The following is a 25,477-nucleotide window of genomic DNA, read 5'->3' as shown; positions in this document are numbered from 1 at the left end:
AATCTGTACGAACCATTTATTACATCAACATGTAGATCAGCATTTTATAGGATATCAGTGCTTTTATCTCTCCACACAAAATTAATAAAAACTAATTGAAGATATAATCATGTAAACTGACAAATAATTCTTGACTCATTACTTGTACCTATATATGGCATCATTTTGGTAAAATGACACCCATATATATGTGTGAGTATCATTAAATAAAAGGGTACGAAATATAGGGCTGAGCTCAACCACCGGACTATTTTTTCACAATAGCTAGGTACGACTACCTTTACGGGACGAAAAGAATTGTGACCGAGTTGAAACAAGAGTTCTTCATCAAAGAAGGCACCAAAAGTGTGTGCTGTGAAAACAGAAACGAAGTGTGAGGATACAGATTTATTGCGATGCTGGTCATCTTTCGATTGAACCATTCACATGATGACTTTGTCAATATTTTCACGAACATCAGCAGTTGTTTCTCCAAGTGTCATTCAACAATGTGGAAGCTTTCCCTGGGATTCAGAGAGTGACCTTTACAAGATCTGCGAACAGAATGGAATTGCCCCAACCCTGACAGATAAAAAAGAGTGTATTTTTGAGGGAGACTGGAATGCAATGATAACAGTTTTTAATCAAATAGCTAAATATTTAAATGAAAAATACAACATTGAATCCGGTCTGTTAATACATCAAGACTTCAGAGAGAAGAATAACCATCCTCAAGCAAATAATGGTATCAACTCCATCAATAGATTGAAAACAGAAGTTCCGGATCCTCTAGCTTTGCCAGTAAATGAAAGTACTTCAACGGATACGATCACTGACAGTATTGTTGACCAAGTTGCTGAATATATCAAGACCCACACAACACCTAAAACACAACCCCAGAACCACGAGGAAACCAACTGTCTGTTATACAGAAAAGAAACAGACATCAAAGAAGAAGACAAAACACTGAGTACAAAAATCTCAAGAAAACAAAAAAATACTGTGGCACCTACAAAAACAAAGTATGCCATAGTGACCAGAAATCAAAAGTTGTTGGAGACAAATATTTCAGCTTTCCAGGAGAATCAAGTTGGCCAGAAAAACATCAAAGACAAATTTGACTGTAGGGATGAAAATATAGATGTATCATTGCATAATACTCCCCAGAAAAGTCCACTGAAAATACATAATCTTGAACCTGAGCCGATGAAACATATTACTCACTTGAATGAAGGTGATTTTCTTGAGTAATATTCATTTATACATGTTTATGATTTACAGTTTTTTAAACAAGATTCTAATAACTTCTTTTTATTATGGATATTTCTTTCTGGAAGTTGATTATTTTTTTCACTTTAATCTAAACTAACTAGAAATTTACTAAATTTAACCAAAGATTTTCCCAAAAAGAATCTGCTCAATGAAGTTCATGCCTATGAAATTAGTGCTACTGTCATAATGCAGATTTTGATGCGAATAAAATATGTGACCAAAAAAATACATGCAACTCATTTTTGTCAATCAGGTGCAAAGTCCACTCAGATGAGTCAAGTTAGTGAGATACTCCATGAAAGATTTTCGTAAAGTTCTTTTAATTTGCTAATCAAAAGGATTATTTCTTCCCAGTCAAGCTGAAATTGAAAACCTTGTATATTTAACTAGAGGTCAAAGGTTTATTTTAAAATTTGTTTTTCTAAATAACCAGGGTCCGTGATTGTTTGCACTTAGGAAGAATGTTATTTATTCATTGATACATTATATGTATAAATTTCTAGGACTAATCATACTAATGATAAATCATGTTTAATATCGGATAAGAAAATGGGTCTCTTCCTGCTGAAGGTGCTACATGTAAAATGTATACTTGGCATGTTGGTTTATCTAAGTACATGAGTATAGTAGAAATTTTTGTGTGTATTCATCACTGTCTTAGCGGTAGTAGAAAATTTGGATAAGCCACTCATGTTAAAGAAATAAAGGTAGAGACAAATGCTGTGGTTAATGTCCAATGTATTTGAAAAGGCCATCCTCAAAATTTAATTAGCCACATTCAAGTCATTGAGTATTTGGCTACATGGCTTCTTTCTACCGCTAACACAGCATTATTTGTTGTAGAATGCTAACAGCAAACCATGATTTTATTTTGCAGATACAAGCTCTGCGAAGTTGACTTTTAATAGAACAGTTAAGACAAAGAAAAAACAGTATTCCTGTGATCGCTGCCCTTATCTCACAACAAAAAAAGCTGACCTTAATAAACATGAAAAAGATATACATGATATCAAGACTTGGTCCTGTAGTAAGTGTGGGAAAATATGTAATTCTAAGAAATATCTACAGCAGCATGAAAAATCTCATCTTGAAGGACTATGTTATTGTGAAATATGCGGGAAATTCTACAAAGCTAAAAGAACTCTGGAACAACATCTTAAGAGTCATGAGAAAAGCTACATCAAGCCTGAGTTTGAATGTAAAACTTGCAAAAGGTCTTTTAGTACTAAGTATGTTTTGAATTATCACATAAAGTCACAGCACTTGGGTATGAAGAAACAGTTTTTATGTTCTACCTGTGGGAAAAGTTTTACACAGAAAAATTCCTACCTCCAGCATGCAAATGTTCATAATGGATTGAAACCGTTCCAGTGTGAACACTGTGGAAAAAGCTTTGCTTATGAAAAGTCGCTCAAAGAGCATCGATTCATGCATGATGATGTTCTACATTTTAAATGTGAAGTTTGTGGAAAACTATTTCGACAAAGTTCAGCCTTGCAAATTCACCAAAAAATTCACAAAGATGTTAAAGACTTTTTGTGTGGTACTTGTGGAAAAGGTTTCACTCAAAAACAAGCTCTCATACGGCATGAAAGAATTCATAATGGTACAAAACCCTTTTCCTGTGGTCTTTGTTCTAGGACTTTCAATGATGCGTCTATCATTCGACGACATATGATTCTTGTCCACAAAAAAGACAGCAAAGAATGGAGAGAGGATGTTATTTGTGACTTGCAAGGATCTAAAGAGTATTGGATTGATGGCAAAAAGCCAGAGAGAGTAAAAATGTTACCAAAGAACAGAATGAAAGATCTTGGTCAAATTTCAGAAAAAGTTGATCATAATAAGCCTAAGCTGACAATTGAAAGCAAGGATTCGAATTTAGCTTCTCGCCCTCCTTTGAATGGTAAAAACAAATTTAATGAAAGATTGGAAAATGGTTCATCTAACGTACAGGAAATCAGCACTTTAGAGGAAACTGGTGAAAAAATAATCCCTTCATCATTATATTTACCTGATAATATAGCTGAGGGATCAGATATATTACTTCACTCCCCAAGTATTTCACAGTATATACAAAGCACTACAGATACAACTATTCCAGTTAGTTTAGACCAGACATTTGACAATTTTACAAATCTTCAAGATCGCAAGTCTGACGTTGTTCCTCTAACATTTCAAACAAGTTTACCAGGTCGATCTGAAAACCAATGGACAGCTGAACCTTTACAGTACAGTGCAAATGTCCATTATCTACCTCACCATCATTTTACTAACTACCAAAACCAATAGAGGGCATGAAATTCTGTAAATATATTAATTTTCAGGGTTGTTTAATTTCACCAATTCTGCCAAGTGAACCAGGGCTTAATGAGCAAAAACTTCTCCATGTTTGTGCTCACTTCTCCCATTTGTTTTTGATAAAGAGAAGTTTTTGTAATAGATTATATATATTGTAACTTCTCCTAGTCGTCAGTCTAGATAAAGCCCTGGTGAACATACCAGTATTTGCAGATATCGATTTCTGCATTTTAAATAAAAATAATAAGCCTCAAATGTTCATTTAAAGATCAATTTTGCAGGTACAATTTTTTTTTATATACTTTTCTGTCCACTGCAAAAATTATGAAAAGTAGTACCCATACAGTACTACACTGCGAAAATTAATATGCTTACAGTAATTGATCTGTTGTTACCAAAATTGGTTTGTTACTAGAGTGAAATCTGCATGAATTGAATCATAAATAAAGTAAAACTTGTCTCAACTAGACATCTACTTACATATAAATACCTTTATGTCAGTTTCAATGCTTTTTGAACCTGTGAAAACCGAACACCTGTCTTATATGAATGAAATTCTTAGTCTGAAAGAAGATCTGTTTCAATTGGTTTTACTGTAGTAGCCTCTTTTTTTTTTAAGTACTATTCTGTGTAAGAATCAGGCAATGGGTGGCACATCATTTTCCCCATTTAGTCATTTTTGCCTAAAATATATTCAGTACATCTAGAAAACAAACAAAAAGCTATTTAAGTTAATCGTGAAGCATCTGTGACCTAGATATTATTTTTACTGTTTATAAATGGAAAGTGTGGGAAAATTTTCCTGCCATTTTTCCATAATGCATTTTAGCTGAATTTGACCAATCAATACATGTATCTTAAAAAGGCTAATTTTACAAACACTTTGATGGTTATTTCTGGTGGTTATCAGTTATAATTAATTGGTTAATGCATTAAAATCTGCGTTTTTTTCCCTTCATGTGCCACACCTTATACTTATTTTGCCCAATTCTTAGACGGTGAAGTACTTAAGTGACCTACATGTATGATGTACTGCTGTTCCTTGTCTTCCCACTGTCCATACATTACATGATACAGTGAACATTGTTATTCAGGAAGGTTGTAACTTTATAAATTATTGATGTGTATGTTATCAAGGAAATTTTTACCGAGGGTTTTACAGCATTCATTGTCTAAGTTGTTCCTTTTAAATGCTGTGACCTTTGGTGTTCTTTAAATGATTGACTTTTCCCATTTTATATGACCTTTAAAATATGTACATGAATTGTTACTCAATTTGTTTTTAAATCTTTACAAAGTATTAAATGTCAGTCTCCGTAAGAATCAGGCATTGGGTGGAAACATGGTATGAAAAAACCTATCATTTTGATAGTGTAATTTGACTATTTGCACCATCAAAATCAAAAAAAGAAGACAAAATTTTCCACATCATGTTGATGCATAGAGTTGTAACTTAATTGAAATGCACTGAAAATGAACATTTCAAGGACAGATGACTCTGTCAAAAACCTCAATTTTCTAACATTCTATTGAAAAATTTCTGAGCAAAGCAAGTGTTGCAGAGATTAAGTAATGGTATTACAAACAGAGAAAGCATCATTGAGTGATATTACATTGTCAGATCAGTGGGTTTCTGACATGCATGTGTCTTATTGTTCCCATTTTGCCTGATTCTTACAAACACTTATAATTAAAAGAGCCATAAATGACATATCTTACAATGAAACCTACATGTACAGTACATGTAGGTTAAATTACCTTGTTTTTAAAGTTCTGTTACCTACTTCTCAATTACATTTGCACTTTGATTATTTGTAAGAGGAGGTTTGAAAATTTTTGTTAATTTATAGCTTGGAACCTCCCTTTCCAAAATCTCTTGATCTGCCCCTGATTTGGCATACTTTTCGTTCTTTTTGTGAGAATTTGTATTAGGCACATTTTAGTAATGGGATTTAGGTGTACATGTATGTAGACAAAATAACCAGTTCTACCATCATGACAATTGTGAAAGTATTTCATTCTTCTACCATTTAAATATAGACTTTCCCTTGCAACTAGAGTAAAAAATAATTCATAATTTTACATGTTTAATAAAGTATTTCCTTATTTTACTAAATGGCCAAGCAGGATCAGCAAAATTGTTATTTTGCATATAGCCTGTTACTGTTCTAAAGTTCATTTTTCTAGCCAGATTCAGTGTTTTGGAATTATATCAAATTTACTTTGTGACATAGCAAATTACACGAAGCTGTTTAGATTAACTAAACGACATTACTTCATTAAACATGTAAAATTACGAATTGATATGAGTGACTCCTCTGTGAAGAATGAAGAAGGTTGGAAGTACAATAAAAACAATGGTCCCTGAATTAAAATTTTTGCATATTTCTGCTACTTAGATATTGAAATTTGAAATATTTCCCGGCGTTGCTTAAAAGTTATCAATATACATGTACATGTAGTCTATTCAGGCTAGTACAATTGTATTTCCACTTCAGCGAGTTTCAGATGATGAGTTTTACCAAATTCTTACTGTGTAGCTAGACTTGAACTTTATAACTTACAATTTTGTTATTGTTCTCATATTGCTTTATGGTACCTGTGTGATTGTTGGTTGGTATTTTCTGAAATAAAAAAAAAAGAGTTGTGCCTTTCTATAAACTACATTGTACATGTATCTCTAGATGTTTTCTACTGATTTGATCTGACTTGTCTAAACAAAAATCAACAAAAGATGGAGAAATATTACATTGAAAATAAAAAGCTTCATGGGGGGGGGGGCAGCATGATATGACTGCAATGGCCGAACCCTGAACAATTGGGGCAAGTGTGGAAAAAATATTAGTTTTTGAAACACATAAGCAAAGGACTTACATGTACAATTCATTATAAATAAAACAACTGGTTTTGACACACTACAGCACATAACTTTAAATTTGATTGAAAATTTTCAATATCAGACTAAAAAATAAAAAGTCAATTTTTTAGGGTGTGGCCCCTTGGACCCCTTCTATTTCAAAAACTGTAAGAGGTATCTAAAATCTGATAATTGTGGGTGCAGTTTTCCGTAAAAAAATATGAAAATAGAACAAATAAATAATAGTCGAGTTATTTTCTGAACATCAGGAGAATGCAAGTTTTTGACCCACTTTTAGAGCCGTTTGGGCTATAACCCCCAAAATCAATATAAACCTTTCTTTTTTGTTTTGTAACCTTGTTGTAAAATTTTATAAAGATGGACTGACTAATACTCATGTTATGGCACTAAAATCAAGTGTCTACGGACGCTGACAGCACCATCATACCAATATATGACCACAATTTTTTTTGTGGTTGTATAAAAAGTACTCTCATATTTTATGTGAAGTAGTATGGATTAAACGTGCAAGAGGTGATGCATTCAGCATACAAGTATACCTGGATACATAAAAATCTTTTACTTGACTTCCACCATCAGTACATATATTTTAGTAACTATTATTGTGAAAGTACTTCAATTCGTTGGTACCAATTTTTCGAGGATTAAGGAAGAAACACAAGTTTGTGGATCCTTTAATTCGTGGTTTTGCTGTTTTCAGTTTACAAATCAATGGGATTCTCCTTTTTGTTGGGAACCAAATTTCTTTGTTTGGCCTAACCATGAAAACCACAAAAATTGATACCCCATGAACAACAGTACTTTCACAATATATTCTGTGCTATTACACTTGTACATGGTCATATTGTGCTCTTTGTTTTTCTTCCCAATTATAGCTGTGATGGATTGATTATCATTTAATGTCCAGTGGCAGATATTTCATGCATATTAAATGTTTAAGGACAAAAATTATTAACCAATCGAACAGACCAGCTTTGCACAAGTCCAACATGCTTAGACATATCTTAACTGTGCTAGCTCACAGAAGCAATATGTATTGTTTTTTTCCATACATGTACTTTATTGCTATTTTCAACTTAATTTTAAATTTAATGACCTGTGGATATTTTGATGAGAGAAAGTCCAAAAGTGTCATTACAGTTTGAATTGTCAATTTTTTTTTACACAGGGAACATTCCACTATAAATTACTGCTATATATATAATAAAAATAATATTCATATAGTTTTTATTCCACTTTTCTTTTGATATTCATCATAAAAAGTAGTCAATTTTGAATCTATCCTTGGTGTCACTATACTCAAAGCTGTGTTGAAGTGTTTAACTAAAATGTTTTTAGCACCAATATTCTCCTGCAAGGCACTCATAGCAGCTTCATGGCAAACAGCACAAATCTGAAATATGATAAAACAGAATAGATTTTAAAAAAAATTATTGATATGTTTGAATCATATTCTATTTCACCAAAGCCTATCAAGCTTTCATTTGAAACAGAATGAAATCAATCCCAGTTACTTTGATGCTTACATGAGATTGATGTAAAATGCTGAGTACAAGTGTTCTAATGATTTGTAAGAGTTGTGTCCCTTACCCCAGGTCTACTTCCTTAAAATGGGTATTACTCCCACAAAATTCAGTGGATCAAAAATGCCTTAATGTGCACAACTATATCCGTAACTGGTTCTCAATACCTACAATGTTACATGGAATTCAGTGCAGTAGTTTCTGAGGAGTTGCGCTTACAAAAGTTTGACAGACTGACAGAACTGAAACATTACCTTTCCCAACTAAGACAGGGAGGGGGGAAATATAATTAATAAATAATTAATAAAATGATCTGCAGTGTGCAGCTTGATATGGGGTACAAGTCAAACCCTAGACACTGCATTTAAGATTGACCCTGCTCTTAAACTTGGATTGTGACTGAATATTTGAATCAGCTTCATTGCATACAGCACAAATCTGAAGTTAATTTAGAAAATAATGGTCAAACCATATCAGTAAAATTTCCTGACCTCTGCCCCAGAGTATCCGTTTGTCTTCTCAGAGATCCATTCCAGGTCAACTGATTCATCTACTGGCATCTTTTTCAGCTGAATCCTCAAAATCTCTTTCCTTGTCTTCTCATTTGGCAGAGGGACATACAAAATTCTGTCTAGGCGACCTGGTCTCATTAAGGCCTAGTGAAAGAGAAAAAGGTAGTTAGTTTGAGATCTATCATTAATTAATTTTATGACCAGGAACTCCACTGAGCTTTATAAGCCACCAGGATGTCTCAGGATCCTGCATAATCTGTATTTTTTTAAGAATCATGCAAATTCTGTAATATGTGATACACTCCAAAAAGCTACATATTTTCATTTTTGTTATTAAGTTGCTTTATAGGTCTATATGATGAAATGTATAATCATTCAAACAAATCTATCTGCTTTTAGGAGATAATCCACATGGAAAACCAAACAGTTCCTATTGAATTTTAGTGTCTTTTACAGTGGTATTTCTCTTAACTTTGAATTCTACAGTGCATTCTATACAACTTTTATCTCCAAAGAATAAGGTTTCTATGAAAATGCTAAATTAATAATATTTTTTGTTTACTAAAGCATTTCAAATAAATTATAAACAGTAAAAATATGTAGACTTTCCAGCCATGTATCACATTTTGCATGATTCTCACCTTGAGTACTACTTGTATTAAAACAGTGAAATCTATTTGAACAGAACCTTCTTGGACTTAGAGTATGTTCAGATTAGAAAAGTACTAGTATTTTAATTACCAAGGTTTAAAATATATAAATAATAATTTCATGAGACTTTTAAAAAGTATCCGGTTTAGACAGATTTTCTGATTGTTCAGGCTTCAATTAAAAAAGGTTTCACTATACTTTCAATGTTTTTAAAATCAATATGAAGAGGTCAGTTTGATGTCAGTTTGATACCATAAAGAAGAGGTCAGTTTGATACCATAAGTTAAATCAATTTGAAGAGGTCAGATCAATACCATAAACTAAATCAATATGAAGAGGTCAGTTTGTTACAATAAGCTATTTATTTATCCTGACCTTAAAAGAGGAAAACTGGGTATGAGAATATTTCTTGCATTCTTTGGAAAACATTTCAAATTATCATTTATGTCTATTTCCACATCATATAACAGTTGCAAATCAAGAATTCAAAAAAGGAAGAAGCCTTCAACTAACCTAACCCATTCCATTGATTTTCTGTTCTTTCTACATTAAAAACCAAACCTCTCAAGCATAAGAGGGCAGGGTCCTTTCCCCTTTGATCTATCTATGTTTTGTAGGTACATGTGTAATAAATTTTGAAAAATAGTTGTCAGACATGACCTTGTCTAGCTTAGAAAATGTTGTAATTTTGAAACCATTTCAATGACTTTATTATTGAAAACACTTTGACTGGTGTAAAATTACAACATTTGTAAGTTTCAGGGAATGATACATCACACCTACCTCAAAAAGAATACTACAAACACTGATGTCAGCCTCATATATTGGCCTACACTTAGAGATCCATGGTAAAAGAAAACTATTGACCAAACTATATGACAAATGTGTTGACTTTTAATTCCGTATTGTCTACTTTCCTTTCATCTGTGGCAACATCCCTTCGGCACCTACATATGGAGTTTTCGAATCACAACTCATACGTTATGCAATAGCTTGTCGTAACTATGCAGATTTTTTGTATCCTGCTAGACTTCTTACAATTAGGATTCTGGATTTGGGATATGTTGCTACAAGATTGAAGTCATCACTACAGAAGTTTTATGGTCATCGTCATGAACTCACAGATCGCTACGGTGTATCCATCTGCACCATGAAAACTGATTTGTTCAATGTATTATACTGTTTCTTTCCTCTTTTGTCTACCCCAGACTTGACTTTTTATGAGCAACTTGACAGGTGTTTCTAAAAAAGAAAAGGACACTTTCCCTACAAGTGCACCTGGTTCATACTCCCAGTTTTTAGTGGAGTCCGAGTTGCTCATTTACTTATGTTACTTTGTATGTATTATTTTGGTTATTTTATTGTGTGTGTTGTGCATGTCTGTTTCCCATGTCTGGTTTTTGTCCCTGGATTACATTCTTTTGATTTCTACTAGAATCTTGGTTCCTTTGATTACCCTTTCAATATTTTGCAATCCAAAGAAAACATTAACCTCTGACCTCACCTTATCAATCATGTCTGGTCTATTGGTTGCTGCAACTATGGTGACATCATTTAACCTTTCAACCCCATCTATTTCTGTCAAAAGTTGAGCTAGTACTCTGTCACCAACATTACTACTTCCACCAGAGCTGAAGAAAACAATAATTGCATACACTGTAATATTGCTATACCTGAACTTGTTCAACTTGGCAATAAATATTTAAACAAAATAAAATTGAAGACTTGAGTATTCAAATTTGTTCTATGGGAAATCCTCAAAATTACAGGAGTGATCAAGTAAAGACTGACTGTGACAGACAGAAAGACAAAAAATATTCTTAGGGAATTGGAATAAAAAGCTTCCAAAGCACAGCATTATACAACAGCAGCCAGTTGAACTCTGAGATGACTTAGACTGAGATTTTCATATGGAATCCCAATAATAAATCCTATAAAAGGGAGGAGGGTTCAAATTTCCTGAACAGCCTCCTTAACCTGCAACTGGACATGACACAAATTTTCACTTGCATCATGTCTATGGAGATGTGATATGAGAAACAGGAGGGAAGCAGAAATTTCCAAAATCGGAAGTAAATAAGCAATAAACAGTCCTTCAAAATTCTCAACAAATAGCCCGAATAATAGAGGACTGTTTAGGATTCAACTAACCTGAAACAAGAAAAGTACACACCATTTCACTAGCCCGAATCAATGTTTACCAACCCCAGGCTTCGGGCTTCGTGGCTAAAGGTGAGCACTGAATCAATTCAAATCAAAACAAATTTGCATAAAAATCTTGTGTTGAGCACTGTTGCTACATGTGTATGTACTGAGAATTTTAGTTTCCCATTTAAAACAACTATTAATCTATAAATACCTTCCTCTCTCCACAGCTAAGGCATCTATCTCATCGAAGAAAACAATAGAAGGGGCTGCTGCTCTTGCCTTTCTGAATACTTCACGTACTGCCCTCTCTGACTCACCTACCCATTTGTTGAACAATTCTGGACCCTGATTGGAATATATTTTATAAATGCTACTTAAAAGTATCAAATTTCAAACTAATTCTTATTTGATGAAATTATAAAGTGAACAATCAATTCAGACTTTATATTTTTAAGTAAGAATTGAAAACAAGGAATTTTTCAAATTTTTCCTTTTTTCCCTTTTTTTCAAAAGTCAATGTCAAAGTGAAAGTTGATAAAACTGAAAGGAGAGATATCAAAAATACAAAGATTTTGTCTTTATCCTTCTTTTTGAAGTCATCTTTTTTCTTGTCTGAACTCACTATTTACCTTTCTGTTGACAGACAATTTGTTCTATTCTTAACCATAACATAAGATGATTTTATTTCTTGTCTGTTGGCCAGGGTAAACAGGCCTCAAGTCAACATATGCCTTCATTGATGATGATTTCACACATTTACATAAGATATAATAATATCCGAACTAGATAACGGAGGCATTCTGTCAATATGATATTGAAGGATCATCCTAATCATATTCCAAAACACTGATTATTGATCTGGAAACTTTAATCCATTCCCAACACTAATTTAAAGTAATCTAAAGTGTTTAAAGAGTAATCAAGGGAACCAAGGTAATAGCAAGGTTATAGCAAGTAATCAAGGGAACCAAGGTTTAAAAAAATAACAAGAAGGTAAGATTCAATGAAAAAAAAGTGTGCCAAATTACTCAGTTGAAAATTGTTTTTTGTACTCAAAGTCCCCATTCTAAATTATTTAAAAGAAAGCTGTGAACCAAGATATTACTACTATATAGCACATAAATTTCGCAAGTGCAAAATTTCACTATTTTTTCTATGAATAGGGAAATTATATTTTTGCTCTCTTTATTTTTTGATATCCATTGATACAGTCTATGGGAGGGAGTGTGAAATATCGGGACATGGATTTTGTAAGCTTTTAATTTCGCAGTTCCCCAAACCTCAAGAATACAGCAAAAACTAGATATACTGTGAGCAAGCTCACAAAGAGAATACCCCCCACCCCTGCTTCAAAAGGACTTCAATGTAAATTGCTTGTTAGATTATCTTCTTTTGGCATCATCCAACAGTAATTATATTTCTTCATGCATATCTACCTCTGCTACCCAACTTTCCTTTAAAATTTCATCAAAATCACTTGAGCAGTTTAGGAGGATTCGTACTTAAAAGGTTTTAACATGTAAAACCCATAATTTGAATTATCTTACTTAGGAGTCATACAAGAGTTATTATATTCCTTCATGCAAATCTACATATAATACCCAAACTTCCAATAAAATTTTATCAAATTTTGTTTGCAGGGGTATAATAAGAATCTCATAAAAACTTCCAACTGTACAGTATTTCGTAGTACATTTGAATGAACTTACCTTTATTGCAATAAAATTAAGACCACTTTCAGTAGCCAAGGCTTTTGCAATCATTGTTTTAGAACATCCTGGCGGTCCATACATTAGAATGCCTCGTGGAGGACTGATGCCCATTTTCTGGAAAGCTTCTGGATGTAATAAAGGCCATTCTACTGCTTGTTTAAGCTTCAATTTTAATTCTTCTTGGCCACCTATATCACTCCATTTGACCTGAAAAGAAATAATAGAATTATCTCCACTTTAGAGGCAGGTCTAAAAATAATTGTTTTTCTGTGTTTCCTGAGGTGGGCTCCATTTTGCAGTGAAATTTCATGACTTGATTTTCTGCAATTTTGTACATGGAATGATATGGAAGAAATCTCAATGATGAAGCATTACCAAGACAATATCTATATACAATTTAAGTATGCAATCAGGGACAACAGAAGTGGATGCCGAGATTCTCAAAAGAGGGCATCCCCTGACTGGCCTAAGATGGGGACCCGCTCTGTCATGGCTCAGTGATTTCCTATATAATCAACTAAATTTTTAGAGGCCCTTGGTAAGAAACACAAGTTCGTGGATTCCTAAATTTGTGGTTTTGAGGTTTTCAGTATTCACATCAACAGAAATCTCCTTTTGTAGTGAACTAAATTTTGTGGTTAGGTCTACCCTTGGAAAACCATGAAAATTAGTACCCCACGAACACAGTATTTTCACAGTATCTAAACTTCAAGTCAAAGAATGAAGCAAAGAAAATAAAAAACAACAAACAGAAAACATGAAATTCCATGTGTTGTTGTACTGATATCAGACAGGAACCCAATTGCTAACAAGGCATGCCCCATCTATATACATCCAAGTTACAAATTTGAAAATCGAGTAAATTTTGATAAAACTACATACAGACGATCAGAATGACAGATGAACATACAGACGAACAAGGTGATTCTAATATACCACCCCCTCAATTGGTGGGGTAAGAAAATGTATGTGAGACTACAAGTAAATCTTCAATCTGTAGTCACTTATTTTACACTTGAGACAATTAGTGAAATTGACTGCTGAGACAGTACAACACCAAGAATTGGGAAGATTGTCCCGTGCCAGTTGTTCAAAATATTTGTCCACTTGACAAAAGTTTTTTACTTGACAATAAGTCTAGTATAATCTATAAAAGTTATCCAGTGGATTAATTATTGAACACAGGCATAAGTTGGTACAAGAACTTGTAATTAGTGTTCATTAACTTGCTTTATCAAATTTATTTTTTATATACCAGTAAGTTGTAAAGCAGATAAATATTGTTACCTGAGGAATTTCAAGCTGAACTTCTCTCATTCCTGAAGGCTGAACAGTTGCCATGGCAACAGATATGTCTGTCTTTGAAATGCAAATAGAGTCTGCTGAGCTGATGTCTGCCTTCAAGTTCCTTTTCAAGGAATTAAATCTGGCTACAGAAAAAAAGATGTGATAAGTGAATAGAAACAAAAAACAAAGGAAAAAAAAAGCATTCTGAGAGTATTGCAAAACAATACATAGTTCGCTACCAGCTGTTTGTATCACTGACCCAAATACTACCTTGTTCATCAAGTATAAATGACAAACTGAGGAAATGACCTTGATTTTGAAACTTTTGAAAAAAAATCAGCAAAGCAGAACAAAATGTAAACTTGATCTGTAACTCATCAAGGTAGACTCACATGACAAATATCTATTCCATGGCCAGCCTATGGTAAAACAATGATAAAATGGAATTTTCATGATTTTTTTCTTCATTAAGAATTCTTGGTGGTTCCAAAGCCAATCTCCAAAGAAACAAAATGAAGGAGTGAAGTATATTCATTTTTAAAAGAGGAGATCACATTTTTTGTTATTTATTTTTCATTGCCAGGAAAAATTATGATGGGGGAGCTTTTTTGTTTTATTCACATGGCATTGTCCATCTTAAAGAGATAATGGAGGTCCTAACCGAGGACTAAGAAATTATTTTTATGGATTAGAAATTTTTACATGAAGCTATTCTAAAGAAATCTAAATTATGTCAAGTATATAAATCAGTGTCTGTGACCTAACAAGTACAAAAAATGTCAACAGATACAAAAAGAATATAATTTAACATCATATTGTTTTTTTTGTATCCGTTGGCATTTTTGGATTTGCAACTGACGAAGAAGGTTGTGCCATCGATATATATATTGCAGATTCATGCAAATAAAACCAATCACATGTAAATATTTAGTAGGAAATTACATTTTTTTTCTTTTAAAGCAAAATATAAGCTAAGACCATAAAATCAGATTTACGGACCTCTAAAATGTATGAATTAGATATTAGATTAGATATTTCAATGACTATGAACATAGAACATAGGTTGATTTGCCCTACTCTTGAATTATATCTGTGGTGATCCCTGGAACATATTTGTGGCATCAGTTTTCATGGTTTCAAAAAAAATGATAAATAATACATTGTGGTAAGGTCAGTTTCATAGGTACTATTTTTTCCAGATAGTACACAGTGAATATTAATACGTTTAGGATAAGCGTAAAATGATACTCAGTAAAGAGCGAAAAATTTACCAACTTAAAACATTTGGCTTCATAATTTTGTGAGAAAAAAAACGAACCTCTACATTTGTAGATATATATAACAAACATCAATTTACTATACGACCATAGAAACAGAAGTACCTTGTTGACAAAGATTGTCCAGATCTGCCCCAACAAATCCATGAGCTTTACTGGCTACCTCACAGATATCATCTTTCTTTAATGTATGTGGTGTCCTTTGTAACAGCTTTGTCAAAATCTAAAAGTATAAATATCAGTCAGCAAGAAATCTTTAAGCTAATGCCCACCAGTGATAACCTGCATTCCAACTTAATTGTATCACATGTTTATCAAATCTAAGAAATAAAAAATACACGGACAAATGTAATTTTGATAAGCAAACTAACAAAAAAATACACATAGACTGATTAAAGTTACTTCAAGTATTGGGTAACCTCTACTTTTTAATTTTTAGACACAGTCAAGCTCTAGCTTTAAAACACTTGATTACAGACCTCTTGTCTCTCTGCAGATGAAGGAACACCGACTTCAATCTCCTTATCAAATCTTCCTGGTCTTCTGAGTGCTTGATCTAGTTGATCAGGGTTACAGCAAGCTGCAACAACTATAACAATCTTTTCTTTAACATCCTTTAACCAGGAAGAAAAAAAAATAAGGCATTAAAAGAAGATTAAAAGATATGTTATGGTAATAAAAGTGAATGAGCATCTCTTTTCTTTAGACACTTCTGAGTTTTTAAACAAAAAATCTTTGTTATATTTGAACTTACATGGAAAGAGGCAGACCTAGGGTAAGGGACACAACTCTTACAAATCATTGAAACATTTGCATACACCATTTTACATAAATCTCAAGTAAGCATCGAAGTAACTTGGACTGATTTCATTCTGTTCAAGGAAAGCTTGAAAGGCTTTGGAAAAATTGAATATGATACAAATATATCACTGATTTCAAGAGTTATGTCCCTTACCTTAGGTGTACCTCCTTAAATGCTCAGTTGAACCAATGAATACTATAATATTTAATTTCCCAATAATTTTAAACATTTTCCAACAGGGCATGATAGAATATTTATGGACAACTAATACTTAGTACAGTACCTGATTAATGCCATCCATGAGAGTCAACATGGTGGCAACGAGTCTCTTCAGTGAATCATTCTGTGTCTTGTCCCGACTAGGTAACAAGGAGTCAATATCATCCATTACTATAATAGAAGGTGCCCTGTTGGACAGATAAAGATTTTAGATTTCATAAAAATATCATTTATGGAATCCTCCACTAAGTAATATAGGGTTAAAATAACCTAATACAGAGATAACTTGAATTTTCTCATACGAGGCCAATGACCCATTCATGTGACATGAAATGGGTGATTTCAAATATTACTATAGGCCAAATATATGAATAATGCATTATTTTCACACACTAAAATGGGCCATTGATTGATGCCTCCCTATCTTTTTGGGTCATTTTTGCATTTTTTGAGTCAATGGCCCATGAACCCCTCCTAAATAGATCCCTGCTAATGTATAAAATATTGAGTTCTAACTAATAAATAATTAATTTTTTAGTGTTTATAAACTACTTTGCACATTGAATAATTTCTCCATGCAATATAAATCAGATGTCTAAATCAAAGGGGAGGTAAAAAATCATGCTTTCGTATCTTATTAAAATAAGTCCTAATGTATGCAATAATTTATTCAAAACTTCTTCCACCTACTTTTCTTCAGCTTCCTTAAATATATTTCTAAGTCTCATTTCTGATTCACCAAAGAACCTAAAATAAAAAACGCAAAATACTTAAAATGTAAGGTATATGCAGGCATATATAGGCAAGGTAGAATTTGGCAATTTTAATACCAAAAGGTATAAATTTCAGAGTTATTATATTTGATGTATGCTAAAAGGGCACTAAGTACTTGAGCCCAGAGTAAATGTTTGCTGAGTTCATTCTTACTTTTCTAAAGAGTCTGCTATGGCCAAATTAAATAGATGTGTGTTTCCTAGCTATTACCCTACCCACCCTATTTTCTAGCTTAAAATTGTTTAACCAAAAGTTTTTTGGTTTTTGTTTTCATTTTTCAATAAGCACTGTTAAAGTCAGAATATTTCTCCCATAGTCTCAATCTAAAAAAAAAATACTACAAACCAATACACTACTATCACATAAAAACTAAGTGTCTGCAGACAATGTCCACAGGGCCATACCAATATACAACTGCAATTTTTTTTTAAAAATTCCCACAAATCTACTCTATTTTTTCAAAGGTATAATATGCAACACACATATAATTGCTTTGGCCTAAAATAGGCCAAACTGAAAGCCCAAGATCTTCATATCACATTTTACTTATTCGGCCTTTTAATCTAAAAGCGAATTTTCTTTCCAGTACTTTAAATCCATTCATTTTACACAATACAATTAATTGAGGAACATATCCATACATCTGTAAGACAAAGTCATGTAAAAGTTTGGGTTTTTTTCTTGTTTACTTGCCAGAATCGGAATCAATGAAAAAAAAAAACAGCACCATCGAATGAAATACATTTCTTCCATTCAAAGTTGGTGATTAAATTGCATACACTTGTTAACCACTGTGGATTGATCAAATTCCAGCAAGAGACTTCCGACTATTTTACATTTTCCAAGTTTTCTACAGAGTCCATGGGAGACATAGATTATTTGTGTAAATTTTATTTCAGTTTAATTCATGTCTATATACAGCAAAATAACTTCATATAATTTTTACCTGAATTGGGCAAATAAATTTTGTGACAGAGTTTCACATGAAAATCACATGAGTTTCATATCAAGGTAGCTACACATGAATTTCATGTGATTTTTCTTTACTGTAAACAGGATTTTATATTGATTACCACTGTAAACTCACTTGCTGATGACATCAGATGATGCTACAGTGACCACATTGGCTTTGACTTGGTTGATAATTGCTTTAAGCAGGAGAGACTTGCCTGTTCCAGATGGCCCAAACAGTAACACACCACGGGGAGGGGTTATACCTAAAAAGAACAGCATTATATGAAATAATGTATTACATGTATGAAAAGCAGATTATATTTGCAGGATGGAAATTTCAGGAAATTTTTTGCTTGTTAAAAAAACTTCGAAATTAATAATGTAAATTCAGAATTAACTGTGTTCTATTTTTTACGATTTTGTCATTTAATCAAAATGCTATATGTATTTTAATTTTTACAACTCAAGAAAAATTCCTGTTATATTTATAATGAAATACTAGACAAGATCTTAGTTGAGAAAAGGTTTGCAGAAAGTATGTTTTCAAATTTTTTTAAGAGGCTATGCCAGAAAGCATATGATATGATGTTTAACTCGTAAGAATAAATTTGACATTTTTGCATTTATTGATATCTTCATATAGTGATATATAATACATACATGTAATGAAGAGTTTTGTTACAAAATTTGGCTAAATTAAATTTCTACACCCTTGTTTGAACTTCGGTGCATTAACACTCATTTTTACAGTCTTCATAAATTAAAAAAAAAAAAAAGATACCATAAATATTGATCAAAATACCAAAAGCGTTCAAAGTCTGACTTCTGGTAATTTCTGGTATTCACTGGTTTATACAGTAGCAAAATTTGATTATTGTATATTTATTCATTCTAATCTGTCTGTTCTTAGAAGATAATCCACAATGAAAATCCAACAGTTTTTATTGTATTTTAGTGTCATTTACAGAGTTACTTCCCTTAACTTTTAATTCTACAATACATTCTATATAATTTTTATTTCCTAAGAGCATGGGTTGTATGTAAAAATCACGTGTAATTTTTTTTTAACTATAACATATAAAATAAAATTTCTAAAATGAAAATATATAGGCTTTCCAACCATGTTTCACATTTTGCATAATTCTTAATATGTATGATTTCAGGAAAGGTGGGCTAATTTTCATATTCATTCATTTGTTTTGGTCATAACTTTTTTTTTTTTACATTTTAACATTAAGTTAATAATATTTAATAATATTCTGTATATCACCTTAAGACACAAAGAAAATGCTCTAAGGAGTTTTACATGCATGTACATGTATAAGATAAATAATTACAAGTGTCCATATGTGACATAAATTTAGTTACGTGTTTTTCTTGTATTATTTAGGTTTTCTTTAGAGTATATTTACCATATGATTTAAACAATTCTGGCTGAGTTAATGGTAGCTCTACCATCTCCTGTAAAACTTTGATTTGTGACTTCAGCCCTCCAATATGATGGAACATTACTTTTTCTGATTTTTCTTCTGTCTCCATGGCTACCTCCTTTTCTATCACAACTCTTGTGCAAGGTTTAATACAAGCAAAACCATTATCAATTTTATGCCTAACTTTACCACAAAGTTCAGGTGTTTGAAAATGATCCATTTGCCTATTTTTTGCCTTAGGTGTACTTGACACGGGTAATGAAGCATTCAAGCTGTCCAATGACACAGACTGGTCACATGACTTTTGAGTGGTACTTGATGTATTCAAACAGTTGAATAATAAAGATTTATCACAAGATTTGTTATCTGCATATTCTGAAACATCTGACAAGTTAATAGCAGAGAAATCTCTCGACAAGTCAACGGTTTGTGAATTCAATGTCTCTTGGTTGCCCACTGTCATATCTGTCACAATAAACTGGAAAAATTGTCCATAATAGCTAATGTTGATTTTATTTCCTATTCTGAAGACTTTACCAACTGGAAAAAATAAACCATTACACTTTACATACTGTAAACCAACTACAATGTAATTTTCAGGGATACTTATTTGATGATTTCAGGATATCAATTCAATTTTGCTTCTGCATATATTTACTTGCATACTAAAACTCTGCTTTACACAAATTCCACAATAATAGGACTTATTAGCAGCAACTTATTTTCATGATTTTTTGTTCTTATTTATGAAATTTGAGAAAAAAATCATTTGCAACCTTGATATACTAAATGATTTAGTGTATGTATTAGAATTAGAATGGATAATACCTAAACTATTCTTCATATAATCTAGAAAGTTGTCATCCTCTGGCAGAGTTGAACTGAAACACATAGTTTAGTACAAGCAATTATAGAAATAACAATACATGTATGTTAAAAGTAAATTTTTGTAAATTTTTGATAACTTGCACTGATGAAATATATATCTTTACAAGAGTCATTAAATTAAAGTTTACACTATGATTAATATTGAAATTATAAACGTTGACAGAATGTTTTGCAATTTGGTTGCCATTTTGAGTTTGTGTCTGCAACAGTGACATTTTGAATTGAAGAGACAATTAAAGGGTTCATTATGAGGGTTAGTTAAGAATTGGAGTCGCTAACTTTATGCTGCATTCTATATTTTTATAATTAGTTTTAGAGTTTGTGCTTGGAGAGGAAACATCTTTTTTATTTTAATGTGCTAAATTTACCTAAATTGTTATAGAAGTTGGATAATTAAAAGTAGTGAAATTTGACTGAATTTGTATCACTGTATTTACATGTTTCATAACAAGGGAAAGTTGAATTTAAAAAATATCAATTCAAGTTATTCAATTTCAACATCATAACAAATGAGCCTTGGCAAATTTGTTATAGTTTTGAAATTGAATAACGCAAGTTGATATTGTGCAGTATTCAAATTTCATGAGTTAAAAAACCTATTTCTCTAACTGACTCCTTTGTAATACTTGGTGAAATATCTAGCCATCGGAGAAGTGGATAAAAGGTTTTAATCATATAGAAACAAGTTTTACTCCAGGATACAGATGTTAATTATTCAAGTATTCAGAACAGTTACATTTATATGACATACTCCATTTTATTTATACAATAAAATAAAAATTGATGGTTCTACCAAATGATGGGTAATAGCAAAATTAATGAACTGATAAACTCTAGGCAATAGTCAAAAGGAATAGTAAACAAGTACTATCTTTAAAAAAAGACGCAGTAAAATGTAAACTTCGATCAGGTGAGTTGCGTTTCCATAGAAGAGCGTCCTTAAGGTCAAAGGGTAAAAAGCAAAGCTATACAGACTGCATCGGAAAAAAGGAAAGTCAGCATAACAAATGGCAATACCAAGAGAAAAAACAAAATTAAAGATTAAAACCCTCTGCATAAGAGTTTAAAAATTTCAGTCAAGACTGGCTAATAATTAAACTCACTTAGCTTTAACTTTTATTTCTGTTGCTGTCGGCAACATGCCATGAGCTGGTTGTACTGTCACATTATCACCTGACTGTTTATTAAGCAGACTGATCAGATCCTCTGGTGCTCCTATAGATGTATGACTGGTTGATGCTGAAGGCCACGAGATACTTATATATTGTCCATCCAGTACGCATTGTCGTCCAATGGCAAGGGAACTGTATTTCATGGTACTAGGGTGAACCAGAATGAAATTGTTTCTTATTGAGTGCGGCAAGTTAAGTTTTTCAACTGAAAATGAACACAAAAATTTAGTGAATTACTGCATTAGTTTTTTTTTCTGTTTTTGTTTTGTCTTCAACAGAGTGCTTTGATTTAATTAATTATACAATCACTGAAAACAAAATATAAGTGTGTTACTGCTCTTCTTAAAGGAAATGTAACAAAGCCCAGGGTCCATTTTCATAAAATAACCTCAAATTGAGATTTTCCTTAATTTTTTTTTAGGTTTCCTCAAATCTTCAATTTCAAGCAATTTGATTGGTGGAAATTAGAGTTGAGGAAGAATTTGAGGAAAATCTCAACTAGAAATGTTTTTTTTTTAAAACCCAATCCAGCTCTCCTCAGCACTGTGAAGTAGCATACTCAATGTAAAAACATGGTACAAGTATATTGTAGTTGTGAAGAAAAAACTGACGAAGGTGTTTACCATTAATCTGACAATTGTATTTGTTTGAAAAATTAAGCGCTGGATTCTGTAAAAATCAGGCAAATTGATATTTGTTTGTTTGCTTGCTTGTTGGGTTTTAACGCCTGAGCAGCAATATTTCAGCTATATTCAGGTGATGAACATGAAGTGGATGATAAAATGAACATGAAATGATGAAATGAAAAATGGGATGGGACACAAGGATAATGGGGTCGAGAAATTTTGATTGCCACTGGAAATAGGGACAAGTGGGTAGGGTTAGGCAATTTAGCCTCCTGTGGCGGAGCCCTATGGTTCCTACTCAAAGAATACCACAGTAGGGTTTTTTTAACATGCGAGGAACGTGGCATCTTTCCCAACACAGTGCACCACTATGGTTTCCGGTCAGGTTTTGCGCATTATAGCCAGACAACCCCAGCATGTAACACACCAGGGGTACCCCATTCCACCACCTGGGGCACACAACCCAGCTGCACTGTGGGCAGAGCACCCTAGCCCCCGGCTAGGGTTCTGAGCACTATTTAGTTGCTTTTTACGACGAGCTTAGCGCTGCTGCAGGCCTATTCTTTTGACACCCGGACCTGCACAGGTGGGCAAAATTGAAAAGAAAACAATTAATGTTCAGGAAAAAACACACAAATTCAATAAAATGGGCAGGTAGTAGATTGACAAAATTGACAGTTGGTATGTCTTAGAAGTGTAAAAAGATGTAGAAAAGCAAGTTCAAAGTTACAATAAAAGGCTGGGAGAAAATGAGTTATCTCCCTTTGATTATGGAACTGTAATCCATGTCATACAATTGATACTTTGAGTTACTGACACTTAAATAAGAAGTGAACAATATTTCTTTACTTCAGATATAATTTTGAATCAGATTTCATGGAAAGACTTGCATGTTTTTTTTTTTTTTTTTTTCACCATGATTTACCTACTGTTAATTCTTACAGAGAATTACACTTATAAAATGTACATGTAAGTCAGTGAACACTAAGTTTATGGGCCACCAACTTGAAATAGTGAGCACAGAATAACACCCATACAAAACATAAAATGGCTGTGATGTACAGTAGTTCCAGAAAAAAATGGTGAAAAAGTTTGTTTTTTTTCCCAGACATATGGATGGATGAACAGAAGTACAGACAGAGGTACATGTAAACAGCATGCTCCTTCTCCATTTGGAGGAGGTACAAAAATGTATACATGTAGGCACATCAGAAGTGTGAGAGAATTTTTTTAATGATTTTGTTTTCCCTATCTAATTTGATGTTAAAAATAAGAAAATTTAAATCATCAACTGTAGAAGAAAAAAAACTAGTTTAATATAATTTAATTTATACATTTATACTTTGTTGTCATATATAAAAACTGTATACAGTATGGTAGAGGACAAAATGGTCAAAGACAGAAATGGCCAAATTTTGTTAAACAGGAAGATGTCCAACAGGCCTAAAACGGATCCCATAATATGGGACCAGTTAAGTAACCTGATGCTGGATACCAAATATCAAGAGACTGCAATTAGAAGTAGCTGAGAAAAGTGTTATAAAAAAAAAGATAATTCCCTGCCTGCCGGCAAATGATTCAACTAGACAATATAACCTTAAGTGTATGATAAACTCTTGTACATGTAGCTGTCTACATCCACAAACTATGATTATACTAACATCTAAATGGAAAAAATTGCACAACTACAAAGTTTGATGTTATTCTCCTTTCCATTTCCTTCAATGCAATCACACTTTAATTTGATTGGTCAATCGAGGGAATTCAAATGAACCAGAAGCCATAATTTGGATATAGCCCGAAGGAACATTTGCCAAGACAAATAAATCCTTTATTTTTATATGTACATATAAATGGCTTCAAGTACACGAATGTATATTTTCAAAGTCAAGAAATCTTCTTTCGAATAAGTTTTAAAAAAAGATTTCTAAATACATAATGAATATTACAACACTGTACGTGTGATGAATTTTGAATTCACTTTCAGGCTGAGTGTCAACTCATTATACCTCCTAGATTCTGAAGTACGAAGAGGTTCGGAAAAGAAAGTATGTAAGACTATACAATAATAATGACCAATTAGGTTCCACAAGGGGCAGACACATTACAAACATGAAGGTGACATAATAAGGCAACAAAGATGAGTTTACGCAAGGTGTACTTACAAATGTAAATGTTCGTGGGGAAGTTTGCACGAAAATACATATTGAGGTTACCTGTATGTTCATTGCATCACTGGGGTCACCAGAATGGCCTTACAAGATCAAAGAGTAATTACTATAAAAGTAAATTTGATTAATTTATAATCAGCATTATGACAGTATGTAGTGACTATGTAAATAAAATAATGTCAACAATTGTACCCTAAACTGACGTGGTTGGGACGTTAAAATACTGAAAATCCAGTAACTTTATCAATTGGAAAGAAACATAACTCGCCATTAAATACAAATAGTTATAGTTGTTTCATCTTGTTATTTCAGTAACATTCTCAATCTATCATAATGCAAACTATCTAAAGGTTGTTCTTCCAAGGCCAACCTTTTAACAATAAATTGCTGATTAATGACAAAAAACAAGGTGCTGATTTTACCACACCGAGTGCTGATTTAACCAGACTTGATGCCGATTTGACTATGCATAGTGCCAATTTCACCAAGTGCCAATATATAATTTGAGTCTTGGATAGTAGGTTCCCTTGATTACTTGAATTCGCATCATATCTCCCTGTATAATGACAGTGAAAAATAATTATTATTTATTATTATACTTCACATTCATGCAGAATATGCTATATATTTCACCTTCTGTGCTTGACAAAGAGGAGATGGTTCCAGAGAAACTATTCTTGAAGATAGATGGTGTACTGAAATTTGCCTGCTGGTCACATTCATTGACGTGCTTGTCTGTGTGTTTCTGGTATATTAGATGACCACATTTTATGCACTGTTGCCATTCCTGGCGTGTCTGTTTACTTTTCGGGGGCATTTGTATTTTCCTCGTGTTACTGTTTACATCATCTGCTAATTTTACAAATAGGCAACCAGTTTATGAAAGGTTTACGTTATTTTG

General features: G+C 32.6%; 2 protein-coding genes across 2 annotated transcripts; one reads left to right on the top strand and one right to left on the bottom strand.

Moving 5' to 3' along the window:
* Nucleotides 1-320: 320 nt before the first annotated feature.
* Nucleotides 321-6,213, top strand: LOC148605399 (uncharacterized). The gene is made up of 2 exons (XM_088550619.1): nucleotides 321-1,213; nucleotides 2,129-6,213. The coding sequence occupies exons 1-2, from the start codon at nucleotides 427-429 to the stop codon at nucleotides 3,541-3,543; spliced, it is 2,202 nt and encodes a 733-aa protein (XP_088406745.1). The 5' UTR covers nucleotides 321-426; the 3' UTR covers nucleotides 3,544-6,213.
* Nucleotides 6,214-7,640: 1,427 nt separating this feature from the next.
* Nucleotides 7,641-25,458, bottom strand: LOC148605398 (ATPase family gene 2 protein homolog A-like). The gene is made up of 15 exons (XM_088550617.1): nucleotides 25,210-25,458; nucleotides 21,711-21,984; nucleotides 20,548-20,600; nucleotides 19,702-20,259; nucleotides 18,423-18,552; nucleotides 17,252-17,308; nucleotides 16,626-16,749; nucleotides 16,020-16,154; nucleotides 15,646-15,763; nucleotides 14,264-14,406; nucleotides 12,974-13,183; nucleotides 11,476-11,609; nucleotides 10,621-10,747; nucleotides 8,445-8,609; nucleotides 7,641-7,823 (listed from the first exon to the last, which is right to left on the bottom strand). The coding sequence occupies exons 1-15, from the start codon at nucleotides 25,391-25,393 to the stop codon at nucleotides 7,647-7,649; spliced, it is 2,589 nt and encodes an 862-aa protein (XP_088406743.1). The 5' UTR covers nucleotides 25,394-25,458; the 3' UTR covers nucleotides 7,641-7,646.
* Between the last annotated feature and the right edge of the window lie 19 nt (nucleotides 25,459-25,477).

Source organism: Perna viridis, chromosome 10, assembly GCF_037379345.1.
Source record: "Perna viridis isolate PV_CMFRI_1.1 ecotype Kerala chromosome 10, ASM3737934v1, whole genome shotgun sequence".
Taxonomy (NCBI): Eukaryota; Metazoa; Mollusca; class Bivalvia; order Mytilida; family Mytilidae; genus Perna; species Perna viridis.
The sequence above is the reverse complement of the archived record's forward strand: the minus strand, read 5'-3'. Positions and strand labels throughout refer to the sequence as shown.